Source organism: Acanthochromis polyacanthus, chromosome 23 (assembly GCF_021347895.1).
Source record: "Acanthochromis polyacanthus isolate Apoly-LR-REF ecotype Palm Island chromosome 23, KAUST_Apoly_ChrSc, whole genome shotgun sequence".
Taxonomy (NCBI): Eukaryota; Metazoa; Chordata; class Actinopteri; family Pomacentridae; genus Acanthochromis; species Acanthochromis polyacanthus.
In genome coordinates this window covers 2,497,384-2,509,231 of record NC_067135.1, presented here as the reverse complement: position 1 = coordinate 2,509,231, position 11,848 = coordinate 2,497,384, and the positions used below count along the sequence as shown (strand labels likewise).

At 43.3% G+C, this 11,848-nt stretch overlaps 1 protein-coding gene across 1 annotated transcript; it reads right to left on the bottom strand.

Annotated features, from left to right (window-relative positions):
* Positions 1–593: 593 nt before the first annotated feature.
* On the bottom strand, positions 594–11,823 carry LOC110957423 (type II inositol 3,4-bisphosphate 4-phosphatase-like). Its single transcript, XM_051944191.1, has 19 exons — positions 10,157–11,823; positions 8,331–8,410; positions 7,426–7,513; positions 6,924–6,993; positions 6,703–6,850; positions 6,301–6,431; positions 5,926–6,033; positions 5,547–5,649; positions 4,740–4,905; positions 4,439–4,660; positions 4,268–4,388; positions 3,897–4,111; positions 3,636–3,759; positions 3,427–3,553; positions 3,206–3,346; positions 2,963–3,060; positions 2,782–2,879; positions 2,525–2,679; positions 594–946 (listed from the first exon to the last, which is right to left on the bottom strand). Exons 1-19 carry the CDS (start codon positions 10,229–10,231, stop codon positions 826–828), a joined length of 2,391 nt encoding a protein of 796 aa, XP_051800151.1. The 5' UTR covers positions 10,232–11,823; the 3' UTR covers positions 594–825.
* Positions 11,824–11,848: the final 25 nt, after the last annotated feature.

Here is an 11,848-nt window from a genome sequence, read left to right as displayed (position 1 = left end):
TGTTTGGGTTAACGTTGTGCTATGTTACCTTCCTGCAGCACTAGCTACCAAGCTAACCTTTTATAAAAAAATAATAATAATTCTATTTTATATCAGCTTGTTGTAGTGCGACCTTGCCGATTTTGTCAAACAGATAATTGGATGCTATATTAGCTTGTTGTAGCACTTGCTAACCAGCTGACTTCACGTTAATCACATAATGCTATAGTAGTTTGTTGTACTATGTAACCTGCTGTAGCGCTAGCTGCCTGGTTGATGCTATGTTAGCCAACTAGCTGACCCCATGTTGAATGAGTAATGTTACGCTATACTAGCTTGCTGAAGCACTAGCTAGCTATCTCTGACCCTCTGTTAAATGAATAATGCTATGCTACATTGGCTTGCTGAAGCACTAGCTAGCTGTCTGACCCTGTGTTAACTCTGAAGAGTTGGCTCATCCATTACTGTCACTGTACAGTCAGTGTCTGAATTATTCTATGATCTGGTTTTCTGACTAAAATAAAACCTTTTATTGTCCGAGACCTTCACTCACCTGGTTTCTGTCAGAATTGGATCTACAGTCAGGTGTAATGTGACCATTTAAACCCTCAAGGTTTCTATTAAAACTCACTTTATTGTGTTTTCTTTTCAGTAGACATTTGACTCCATGTCACAGACATTAAACTGCTGCAGTTTGACTGTCTAAACTATTATACATCCCATGCATTACTATATAAGAATCCCAATCCAGCTGGTCTGATTTGACAGAAACAATCCAGTAGAAGTGTGGATTGATTGCAGAGACATGTCTGTAGTTGAAGGTTTACATGTGAAAATGTTCAGAAACTATCCGAAGCTGCCATCTGGAGGTCTGTAGAGTTTGGGGAAGGTGAGGAGCTGGACGCTGCTGAAGGCGAACTTCCTGCTGCCGACGTTCTTCTGCACGTTGTCCAGCCTGCAGCCGTCCCTGAGACATTCAGCCGGACAAACACAAAAAATACACAACAACCGGCAGTGAGGCCCAACATCACAACCTGCTCTGCTCACTGCACACAGAGAGGTCAGCGTCGAAGAACACCGAGTTACACCTGTTATACCTGACCACAGGGGGGCAGCAGAGACCAGCAGTGAACACAGACCCTAATCCTGGGGTGTCAAACGTGGCCCACGGGCCAAAAGTGGTCCTCCAGAGGGTCCAATCCGGCCCTCAAAGTGTAAAAAAATCCAGAGAAGACATTAACTGCAGATTGTAAATTAGTAAAACTATAAATCTAAAATAATTTCTAGACCATGACAAGTTGTTTTGATCTTAACGTAAAATACTAGATTGTTCATTGTTCTTTTGTTGTTTTGTGTCTCGTTTTTGTAATTTTGCGTCTCATTTTGTTATTTTGTCTCGTTTTTATTACTTTGTGTCTCATTTTTGTCATTTTGTGTCTCAATTTTGTCATTTTATGTGTTTTTGTCGTTTTGTGTCTCGTTTTTGTCATTTTGTGTCTCTTGACTAATCAGTTCAATCGATCTTTAGCTATCAGCTATTCTGATAATCGATAAGTCTACATTCTGTCATTACAGCTTCTTCGATGTGCCTTTTTCCTCGTCTCTTTCCTCCTTTAGGATGGTAAACTTAATATCTTTGGACAAAAACAACATTTGATCCACATTTTCACCATTTCACCAAGCTCTCTTCAGGTTAAAACGAACCTGATGGGACACTAAGACCGAGCTCGGCCAGTAAAGACAGCTAACATGGTGGTTCCCAGTGCTCCCAGTCTGAACCGGTTACTGGTATTTGGCCAGCAGTATGACCAGGCTGAGGATGAGCCAGAGGACCAGGAGGTGGGAGGTCACCAGGAGGAAGGCCACCGGGTAAAGGTGCCATCTGGGAGCTTTGGGGGCCAAACACTGCAGGGGCCACGGGCTCCGGAGACCCGAGGGCTGCCGCTCTGCGTCCGACCCAGAGACAGTGAGCCCCGGCTGGGCATAACAGCCCAGCATCTGACCCCAGGACACCCGGGATCTGGAGGGAGGGTTTGTGTCGGGGATGGAAAGACGTGAAAAGGAAGGAAATTGATGGCAGGAAGTGGAAGAGAAAGAAAAAAGATTAAAGAGGAAATGTGCAGCATAAAAAGGCGAAGGAAACCAGAAGATGGATGAAAACAAAGGAGATGAAAGACACAAAGAAGATAAAAGATGGAGACAGAGATGAAGGAAACCAAAGGACAGAAACAGTAAAGGAAGCAAAAGAGGCGAAAGACGTGAAGAAGAGAAATAATACAGGAGAGAAAATGGAGATGAAGAAAACCAGAAGAGGGATGGAGACAGGAGAGGAAATGAAGAAAGATGAAAGACATGAAGGAGATAATGAATAAATTAGAGAAAAAGGAGATAAAGAAGACGAATGAAACCAAAGGACAGAAACTGGAGAGGAAATGAAGGAGGTGAAAGACATGAAGAAGAGAATGGAGAGGAAGGAAACCAAAGGAGAAAACAGAGAAGATGGAGGACAAAACAGGAAGGACATCTTGATGGTTCCTCCACTGACCTCCTCATGCTGTCCAACGCTGAGCTGAAGCTCTGCTGGCTCAGTTTGTGTCTCTGCTGCAGCAGCAAACATTGTTCCAGTGTCACCGACATCGCCGTCCGATCCTTGGCGCTCTTACAGCTGGTCAGTCTCACACCATTCACCTGACGACACACCTGGACACGACAAACACACACCTGCTCAGCTGATGGTCCACTGAAGGGTTTCCTTCCTGTCTTCCAGTCTGAGGTTTTAGAGCTGGATGTTTGGTTTCTCACCATGGCAGCGATCCACAGAACCTCCACGTTCTTCCTCCTCCTGGCCTCTAGACTTGAATCCAAAGACGACAGCAGGTCTGGCAGCGACTGGATGCCGTCTGAGAGGAAACAAGCTGCTTCAGTTCTCCTGATCCCTTCTAAATTTAAGATGGTAAACATACAAAACACAGAACACAGTTACCAATGTTGGGCAGTCGGTCCGTCAGACAGGAACAATAAGCTTTCAGACGCTCGAAGCTCTGCTGGTTCAGTCTGTCCTGGAGGGAAACATCTCCAAACCTGAAACAACAAACTGCTGTATAAGTTCAAGACATGTTAGCGGCTACACTAGCCTGACCAGTTAACGTTAGCGGTGTGTGTGTGTGTGTGTGTGTGTGTGTGTGTGTGTGTGTGTGTGTGTGTGTGTGTGTGTGTGTGTGTGTACCTCTCAGCCAGACTCTGCTGCTGGTTGATCCCAATGTTAAACAGAACAGCATCGACTCGTATTAAACATCCATCTTTTAGTTCCCTTGGCAACGAACTGAAGGTCTCCGGCGGCAACGGAACCTCAACGACAAACCTGCCCCTGATTGGAGGAGAGCGAACAATGAAGCTGTATACTGTCTGTGATCCATTGTGTAGCTGTGTTGTGTTGCGTGTTCCCACCATGTTCCTCTGATCGTCGGCAGCAGGTCCTCTGGTTGTTGTGTTTTGGCCTGGGTGACGGTGAAGGCGGCTCCTCTCAGGTCGGTGACGCTCTGCTCCATGTCCTCCAGCATCCCCAGCTCGTCACCTGACACAGACCCCGTGGACCATACTGAGTATACAGGTGTTTGTGTGTCTGTTTGTGTTGTTTGTGTTGTTTGTGTTGGTACCGTAGGTGCTCAGTAGTCCTTCCAACTGGACCAGGATTCCTACAGAATGAAGCTGCAGCAGAAACTGTGGATCCTTCAGACTTTCATGGAGCTTCAGCATGAATCCAAACACCACAGCTGAGAGCTGAGAAGAGCATGAAGCAAATGTAATCTGATTACATATTATAATATTAATGACTCCCATCTCTCTGAGTCTTCCACCAAATGTAATCTGATTACTACTCCCAGAGAACATTGATTAGAGGTATTTAGATTCCTCACCGCTTGGCTGAAGACGGCGTGGCGTCTCTGCACGACGTGTGGCGACCCGAGATTGACGGTGGCTGATAGCGCCCCCTGCAGCACCACAAACGTCATGGCAGCTCGGGCCTTGGTCACGGCCTCACGGACACAATCTCTGAGAGTCAGAACCAGAGGCAGCAGCTGCTCCTGCCAGGACGAACAGGAGGAAGAGGAGGAAGAGGAGGAAGAGGAGGCTGGAGGAGCAGACGGAACAGCTCAGTTGGTCTGGATTCAATCATGATACCAAAACAGGAATATTTTACCAACATTTGACACTAAATCACACAAATGACCTATTTTTGTACAACAACAAGACTAGGAAAGTCAACCAAAACACAAAAAAAGGTCACCGATGTTCTGAGAGTTAACATCCAACAGTTCTGGTGATGTCACTTCCTGGGGGCAGTCCAGTCGGTCCACCATGGCGATGATGCAGTTCAGGCTCTTGGCGACGTTCGCCCACACTCTGTCCTACACAAACACACACCGATATAAAACTAACCCTACATTTACCCTCTAACACTAAAACCATATAAACTCCAACTTGCCCACTCCTCCTCGTCGTACTCCGAATCCTGTTGCCCTGACGACGCTGGTCCCTCCTGATTGGCTGCTGTGTTCTCACAGATCAGCCCGTTGCTGTGGGCGTGGCTACTATCGCAGGTAGCCATGTGCTGGTCGTGGATGGCCAACAGGGCGCTCCTCACCAGCTCGTCTTTGAGCGCGTGAACAAACTGATGGGTCTGGTGGGAAAAAGGCTGCGTCAGATTTGTGCCTGTCCAAAGAATGTTTGTTGGTTTGTTGGGTTTATTCCCTCCTCACCTGTTGGATCAGGCTGTCCAGAACCTTCTGCAGCCGGCCGGCGTTCACCTCCAGAGAGACGGCGAGAAGCTCCTCGGAGAGCCCGAAGACCTGAGGCTGCAGCTGGGCCACGCTGGCCAGCAGCTCCCTGGCTCTGGAGCTCTCATCCTGGGAGTAAATCACAGAGCTGCAGAGGAAGAATTTGTTCAGTTTGTGTTAAAAAGAGAAGGCAGGAAGGGGAGACAGGTGACAAGGGTGAATAGCGGTTTATTGGTCGCTAATCAGTAACAGAGGGTAATACGACAAAGAAAAAAAGAATCAAGAGATCTGGTACACAGTAACAAATAAAAGATCAAAGAATTGTGGATAACTGTGGGAAATGGAACGTAGGGGTGACACTAGAAGGTATCTGTAGCTAAAGGTGTACTATTTTCTTCATCAACACTCACTTAAAGTCATCAGAACCAAGTCCAGTCTCATTTATTTGGGCTCCAAACTAACCACTTTCTGCATGTGAACAAACCAAATCTGATTTAAAGTCACGTTTGGGAAGGTTTTTACCTCAATACATCTGTGCTGAGATCAATCTAGTTTCCAATAAAAACACCTCTTTTACTAAATCACACAACTTTCTGAGTGGTTTTATTTCTGCTGGGTATTCTGACAGATCCAAACAACCTGATGAACTGCAATGTATTTGCGTGCTAATCTACAAAACCTACAATGCAGCGGCTTTAATCCTGACAGAGCAGAGATTACAGAGATTAACTGAGCACATTATGACGAGGCGGATGGAAAAGCTGCTGGATGGAGGGTCTGAAATGATACCTGGGGTTTGTGTGTTTGCTCAGAAGCCTGGTCAGGCCTCCATGTTTGAACGCCTGGTGGTGATCGGCTGGAGCACCGAAGGTGATGACATCATACCAAACACCTGAGGAGAGATGCAGGTATGATGAGCTGCTGTGATTGGTTAGAACGATCACAGATGTGGAGGCTGGAAATGCATCAGTGTTTTCAGCTGAGCGTTACTGTTAGCATCTGCTAGCTTCTGTTGGCTTCTCTCCTGCTCCCTGTGCTCACATAAACTGCATTTTAACACATCTGAACTCCCAATAAAGCTTCTTTTATTTAGGTTTTCGATAAGTGACACAGTTGATAGATAAAAATAAGGTAAAGTGTGAATGACAGAAGAAGTCGCTGGAAGAACCTGAGCAGTCTGGATCGGTGACCTCCATCCTCTGAGAGTGAAGGTTGGTCGGAACAAACTGAAGGTGTCGGTCCGATTTGCTGCTGCTGGATTTAAAACACGACGACGCTGTTTGTATGAAGAAAACAACACATCAGGTACAGAAATAATTCTCCACAAACACTAAAGATGGAGCCAGGCTAGCTGTTTCCATCTGTTTCCAGCCTTTATGCTAAGTTAAGCTAGCCCAGACAAGGCGTTTCCCAGTCTTTATGCTATACTAAGCTAACCCAGGCTAGCTGTTTCCCTCTGTTTCCAGTCTTCATGCTAAGCTAAGCTAACCCTTCACTCTGAATATGAAGCCACGCCTCTTTGTAGAGCCAACATCTGTCTCACCTGAGAGTTTGTCAAGCTCAGCGAGCGTCTCCTGGTAACAGCCAATCAGGTGGTGGCAGTGGCTGATGACATCATGACGAAGCCCGTCCCAGTGAGGCGATAGGTCGCCCAGCTCCTTCACTTCTTGGACCCTGAAAAAGAAAAGGTGCAGCGATTTCCGAAAGATGAGACGCATTTACAGATCTACGCTCTGATTGGCTGTACATCAGGAAGTTTAGTGATGGCATGGCTCAGATTTATCCAAATTTACCTTAATTTATCCTCATTTATCTTTATGTACCCTCATTTATCCTCAATTATCATCCTTTATCTCATTATGTATCCTTGTTTATCTCATCATTTATTTTCATTTACCCTCATTTAATCACACCTATATATGAAGGTGGGACATCCAGAACTTACCTGTCTGTGTGTTCCTGTATGAGTTTGCTCAGCAGATGTTTGGGTAAAGAGAATGAAAGCGGTGTCTCCGACATCTGTTCCCTCACCAGCAGCCACCTGTGATCTTCAGTCTGGAACCTGTACAGCTTACACACCTGAGCACACAGCGCTGCACAGGTGAGGAAGGAGAAGTCAGAAAGCAGCTCAGGACCAAGAACACACCTGTGAAACCTGAGTCCCACCTGCTCTCATCATAGGACTGTTCTCTCTGTCGTGGACCGTGGAGTGGAGGAAGTCACAGAGTGCCGGATACTGTAGGGACAGGTGAGAACAGAACACAGGTGAGAACAGATGAGATGAAGGTGAGACGAAGATGAGGTGAAGGTGAGATGAAGATGAGATGAAGGTGAGATGAAGGTGAGATGAAGGTGAGGTGAAGGTGAGATGAAGATGAGATCAAGATGAGATGAAGGTGAGATGAAGATGGGATGAAGGTGAGATGAAGGTGAGATGAAGATGAGATGAAGATGAGATAAAGATGAGGTGAAGATGAGGTGAAGATGAGATGAAGATGAGATGAAGGTGAGATGAAGGTGAGATGAAGATGAGATGAAGATGAGATGAAGATGAAGGTGGTTTGGCTGAACACAAACATGGCCGAAGAAGAACCAGAGTGACAGTGAGATTCTTCTACAGACACAGAAGAAGAGCTGCTGCTTCTTCTTCTTCTTCTTCTTCTTCTACCTTTTGTTCAGGAGGAGTTTTATCATCGTTCTCCATCTGCAGACGAGGAACTTTCACCTCCCCCACCTCCATCGCTGCATCCATCGTCCTGAAACACAGCAGAGTTCTCTTTTAACTTCTGACCATCTTTCTCCTCAGTTCACATCATATCATCTGACATACATTAACTAGCAGTGCTAAGCTAACTAGTAACTAAAATCACTATCAAGACTAACCATAGGAGAAACAAAGACCTGCTGGAGATAACTGAAAACCAGATAAACAACAGGACAAAGTCAACTGGAAGCAAAGTAACTAACAGGTCGACACTAACTAGAAGCCAGAAAACTACCAAAACAAAGACTAGAAACAAGTTTGGATGGAGAAAACTAGAAACAAAACCTGATGACAGAACTAGTCAGAGTTACCTGGAATAAACAACAACACAACGTTAAACAGAAACAACTAAAATGAACTAGATAACAAAGCTAACAGCATGATAGAGCTGAAACACCTGGATACACACCTGAATACACTAACATACTTAGATACACACCTGGATACACTGAAACACCTCTCTCTCTCTCTCTCTCTCTCTCTCTCTTTCTACATTTCTCTCTTCACTCTTTCATGATACATCTTTGCTCTGTTTTTAATCTGTTCTTTCTGAGTCTGAAAATGTTGTGAAGCTGAAACAGGAAAGGACTTTCTTCTTCTTCTGGTCTCTGTGAAGGCGGAGCCCTCTCACTTCCTCTTATGGTTACAGGTATCCAAGGCAACAGCCAATCAGGCGGCTGCTCCTGTGGCTGTAATTTCACTGATGTCAAAAAGGGAAAACGTACACAGAGGACGTGTTTGGTGGTCAAACCTAAGTCCAGTTAATGAACTTTTAAAGTGACTTTAAAGGGGTTTAAATAAAAGATTACCTGAGGCTGACAGAGATCTGAGGCTCTTTGGACCGAAGCAGAGTTCTGATGGAGAACGAGGTGAAACCCAAACAGCTTCTCTGAGACAGAACCAGAGTTAGAGAGTCAAGACCTCAACAGAACTTACTGTTTAGATTTAACCGAGTCGTGCTTTCAGAGGCTCAGTTCTGGGGAAAAAACTTCTTCTCGTGAAGGCGGCTGGTTTCTCTAAACAGAGAACGACACGTAGAGGAACAAAAAGTACCGGGAGCTGCTGTCAGATCAGCTCAGCAAACAAAATAAAGACAAATAATCAAGTTACCCAACAGGTACCAACATGATAAAGCATTATTCAGAAGCAGACGTTGATGTCATGCATTACCACATCCAAATAATTATCTAATATCTGTCTCTCTGACTGTAAATACTATTTGCATCCTGACATGGAAATCTTATTTTTCTTCATATGTTTAAAGAACATGTTCAGATAATCATATTTATGATGGTAAAAACATAAAAAAAAAGAGGTTTAAACGACTAAATCTAACTCGTCAGTACTATTTATCATCAGTATTTATATTTTCAATTAATCTTCTGAAACTCACAGGCATGTTTTCTCTTTATAGAAATATAATTTTAAAAAGCAAGAATTACACAGTTTATCAACAAGAAAACAAAAAACAAAAACTGAAAGAGTCATCAGATGTTTTAAAACTTTTTGCTGGTCCTTGAACTAATCATCTGTGGCGTTCAGTTACATCTGGAAAGTTAACCAAAGCAGAGCTCAAAATTCTGATATTCAAAGTTGACGAGCTACAACTTTACAAAGGTTCTTATTGAATCTGTTTCCATGAACAGCCACAAATTTTAATTATATGATGTTAAATTTTCAGTCAGAAACATAAAGTCTCTTTTTATGCTGATGACATACAAACGTACCTGCTGAGTTCTCAATGACATAAAGTGGATGCTGAATAAAATCCTTCAACTAAAACATGAAAACAGGTTCTGACTTCAGCTGCTTCTCTGTTAAATGTGTCGTTTTGAAGAATCTCAGTCGGATTCAACAATAATGTGAAACTTTAGCAGCAACCAGATCTTAGAGAACACCAAGTAAATCTAGTCCACAGACCCTGGAAAGTTCTGAAAACCCTGCGTGAGGTTTTGAAAGCTGAAACAGAAGCAGACAGAAACAGAAAGAAGCTGGACTGATAACCGAAGTGTTGCAGCATTTCCTCATCGGCAGCCGAAGGTTTGTGCAACAACGCGCTGAGCTAATCTGTTCACGGAGTTCTTGGACACAACAAGAGGCTTTTAAGATTAAGACACTAATCCTCATCAAACCGAGACGCACAAAAAACTGCAACGGAGCCGCAACAAAACCGTCTCCACGGCGATGCATTCAGGTGAAAGCAGCCGATCAGGGTTAAACCGCTGCAAGACGTCAAATCAAGGGTTACGAAACAATGACAGGTCAATAGTTCAGTTTCAGTGCAGCAGGTTGGTTTTAATCAATAATAGTCAATACCACCCCTCATTCCATTGTGTTAAACTGAATAAATAACGTGCAGGTGAAGCAACCAAAGCCGCTTTTACAGTCTAACTTAACAAAGAAACACCTGAATCCATCATTTCTTCAGGATGGAGTTAAAATACCATAAATAAGAGGACATTGCTGTGACTTTTAACTTTCTAAAGGTGTATTTTGAGTCCAGATCATACTTAAAGCCACAGAACGAGATGTTTCCAACCTTTAAGTGGTGATTTGAGGATTGAAACCTGAGCTGAAGACACCCTGAAGCCTCGTATTAATTAATTAATGATGTGAGCGTGCTGCAGTATCGTACCTGTCCAGCAGAGGAGCCGTTGTCTTCTGGAGGACAGAGACAATCGCTGCAGGTCATCGTCTGCATCTCCTCCATGGATCGTTCTTTAAAAAAGCCTCTCCTTCTGGTTTAAAGACGTCAGATTTGCAGTTTTACATCATTAGATTTAAATATTATTCAATTATTATGAATAAAGTGAAGTTGCAGGAGAGGAACATTCGACCTCCAACTCCTGAGTTTCCCACCTGACCCTGAACGCATCACTGGCCTTAAAGCTGATTTTTTCAGACTGCACCTACACGGGGATTTCAGCTCTTCTTGGTGCTTCTACAAGAGAAAAAATGAAGCATAAAAAGAGAAAAAAGAAGCAATGTGAAGAAAGGAAGCAGGAGAATCCATAAAGCCAGAAACCAAACGGTCCATCTCCTCCTCTCATCCAGCTGGAAACACCGGCTCAGGATCTGCCTCCTCCTCCTCCTCGGTCGTCATGTCGACGGGATTAAAAACACGCCCAGCTGCATCAAGGGAAAAACGCAGATTAACAGCAGAGAGGACGAAAACGGAAGCATTAGTTTATCCGAAGCCTCGGTCTCCATCCACGACCTCAAGTTACCCTCAAATCCACAAACTCCCGGTGAGACGGAGAACCTCAGGAAACTCCAAATAAACTCGATAAACACTCAAAATTACACCATTTACGAAGAGAAAAATACAATGTGTGTGTGTGAGATTAACTGAGAGGAAAGATCAAGTGTGTGTTTGTTAAAAAGCTACAACCAGCGGCATTACACATGGACACTAATCCTCTTACACACAGTCATGTTTGTAATTTAATATTTATTTACATACAGTCTGCATCAGCAGCAGTAGGATATTACTCACCTTTTACTCTCATACAGACCCATATCATCAGTGGACGATGCATCCACTGTGGTACTACGACTCTTTTTGACATGTAGTCAGATCATCTGAAGTATTACTGTTGTTAATTTAAAAATCAGCCAAAAATGCAGACTTTCGACCTTAACCTTCCTGAAAAAAATATAGTTTCCTTGTCTGAACCCCCCCCCCCCCAAAAAAAAAAAAAAAATCCGCAAAAAATTCCCCAAATTTCTGAAAATTTGCAAAACCTTCAGGAAGAAAATTCCAATAATTCCTGAAAAGTTTCCCGTAAGTTTTTTTTTTAAATCCCCCAAATTGGCAAGAAAATTCTTGTAAATATATTTTTTTAAATAGTAAAAATCTTTTAAAAAATCCTAAAAATATCTAAAATGATTACATACATATCAGTAAAAGTTCTAATATTTTCTTTAAGAATACTGATAGAAATCAACCAAAATACAGTGAAATTTGTTGGATTTCGGTTGATTTTTATGTAAGTATTCTTACAGAAACATTTTTAAAATTTCGGTTTTTCCCACCAAAAAATGTCAAAAAAAATCCCAAAAATATTGAAAATGTGGACATCAGAGGTTTCACTGTGAAAATATGTTTTTTCTCCACATTTTCAAACTTTAAACCGGGTTAAATTTGACCCACAGAACGACAGGAGCAATGACAGGAAGGTTAAACCTGAAGTGTGAAACCTCTGACTCCCCCTACTGGCAGTGAGAGTAACTGCATAAACACAGATTATTGCTGATTAAACAACAGAAACCAGATTTAAACTCCGGTTGATCTCCTTGGAATCACCCGTTTCTTTATCTACAGTAA

Bases quoted from the DNA above. Each gene is read 5' to 3' on its own strand.
- LOC110957423 (XM_051944191.1), bottom strand. From the start codon at position 10,231: ATGGAGGAGATGCAGACGATGACCTGCAGCGATTGTCTCTGTCCTCCA. The intron at 6,994-7,425 runs GTAGAAGAAGAA...CTGTCCCTACAG, and splicing joins AAACTCCTCCTGAACAAAAG to TATCCGGCACTCTGTGACTT. The intron at 3,760-3,896 runs GTGAGGAATCTA...TGCTCTTCTCAG, and splicing joins ACGCCGTCTTCAGCCAAGCG to CTCTCAGCTGTGGTGTTTGG.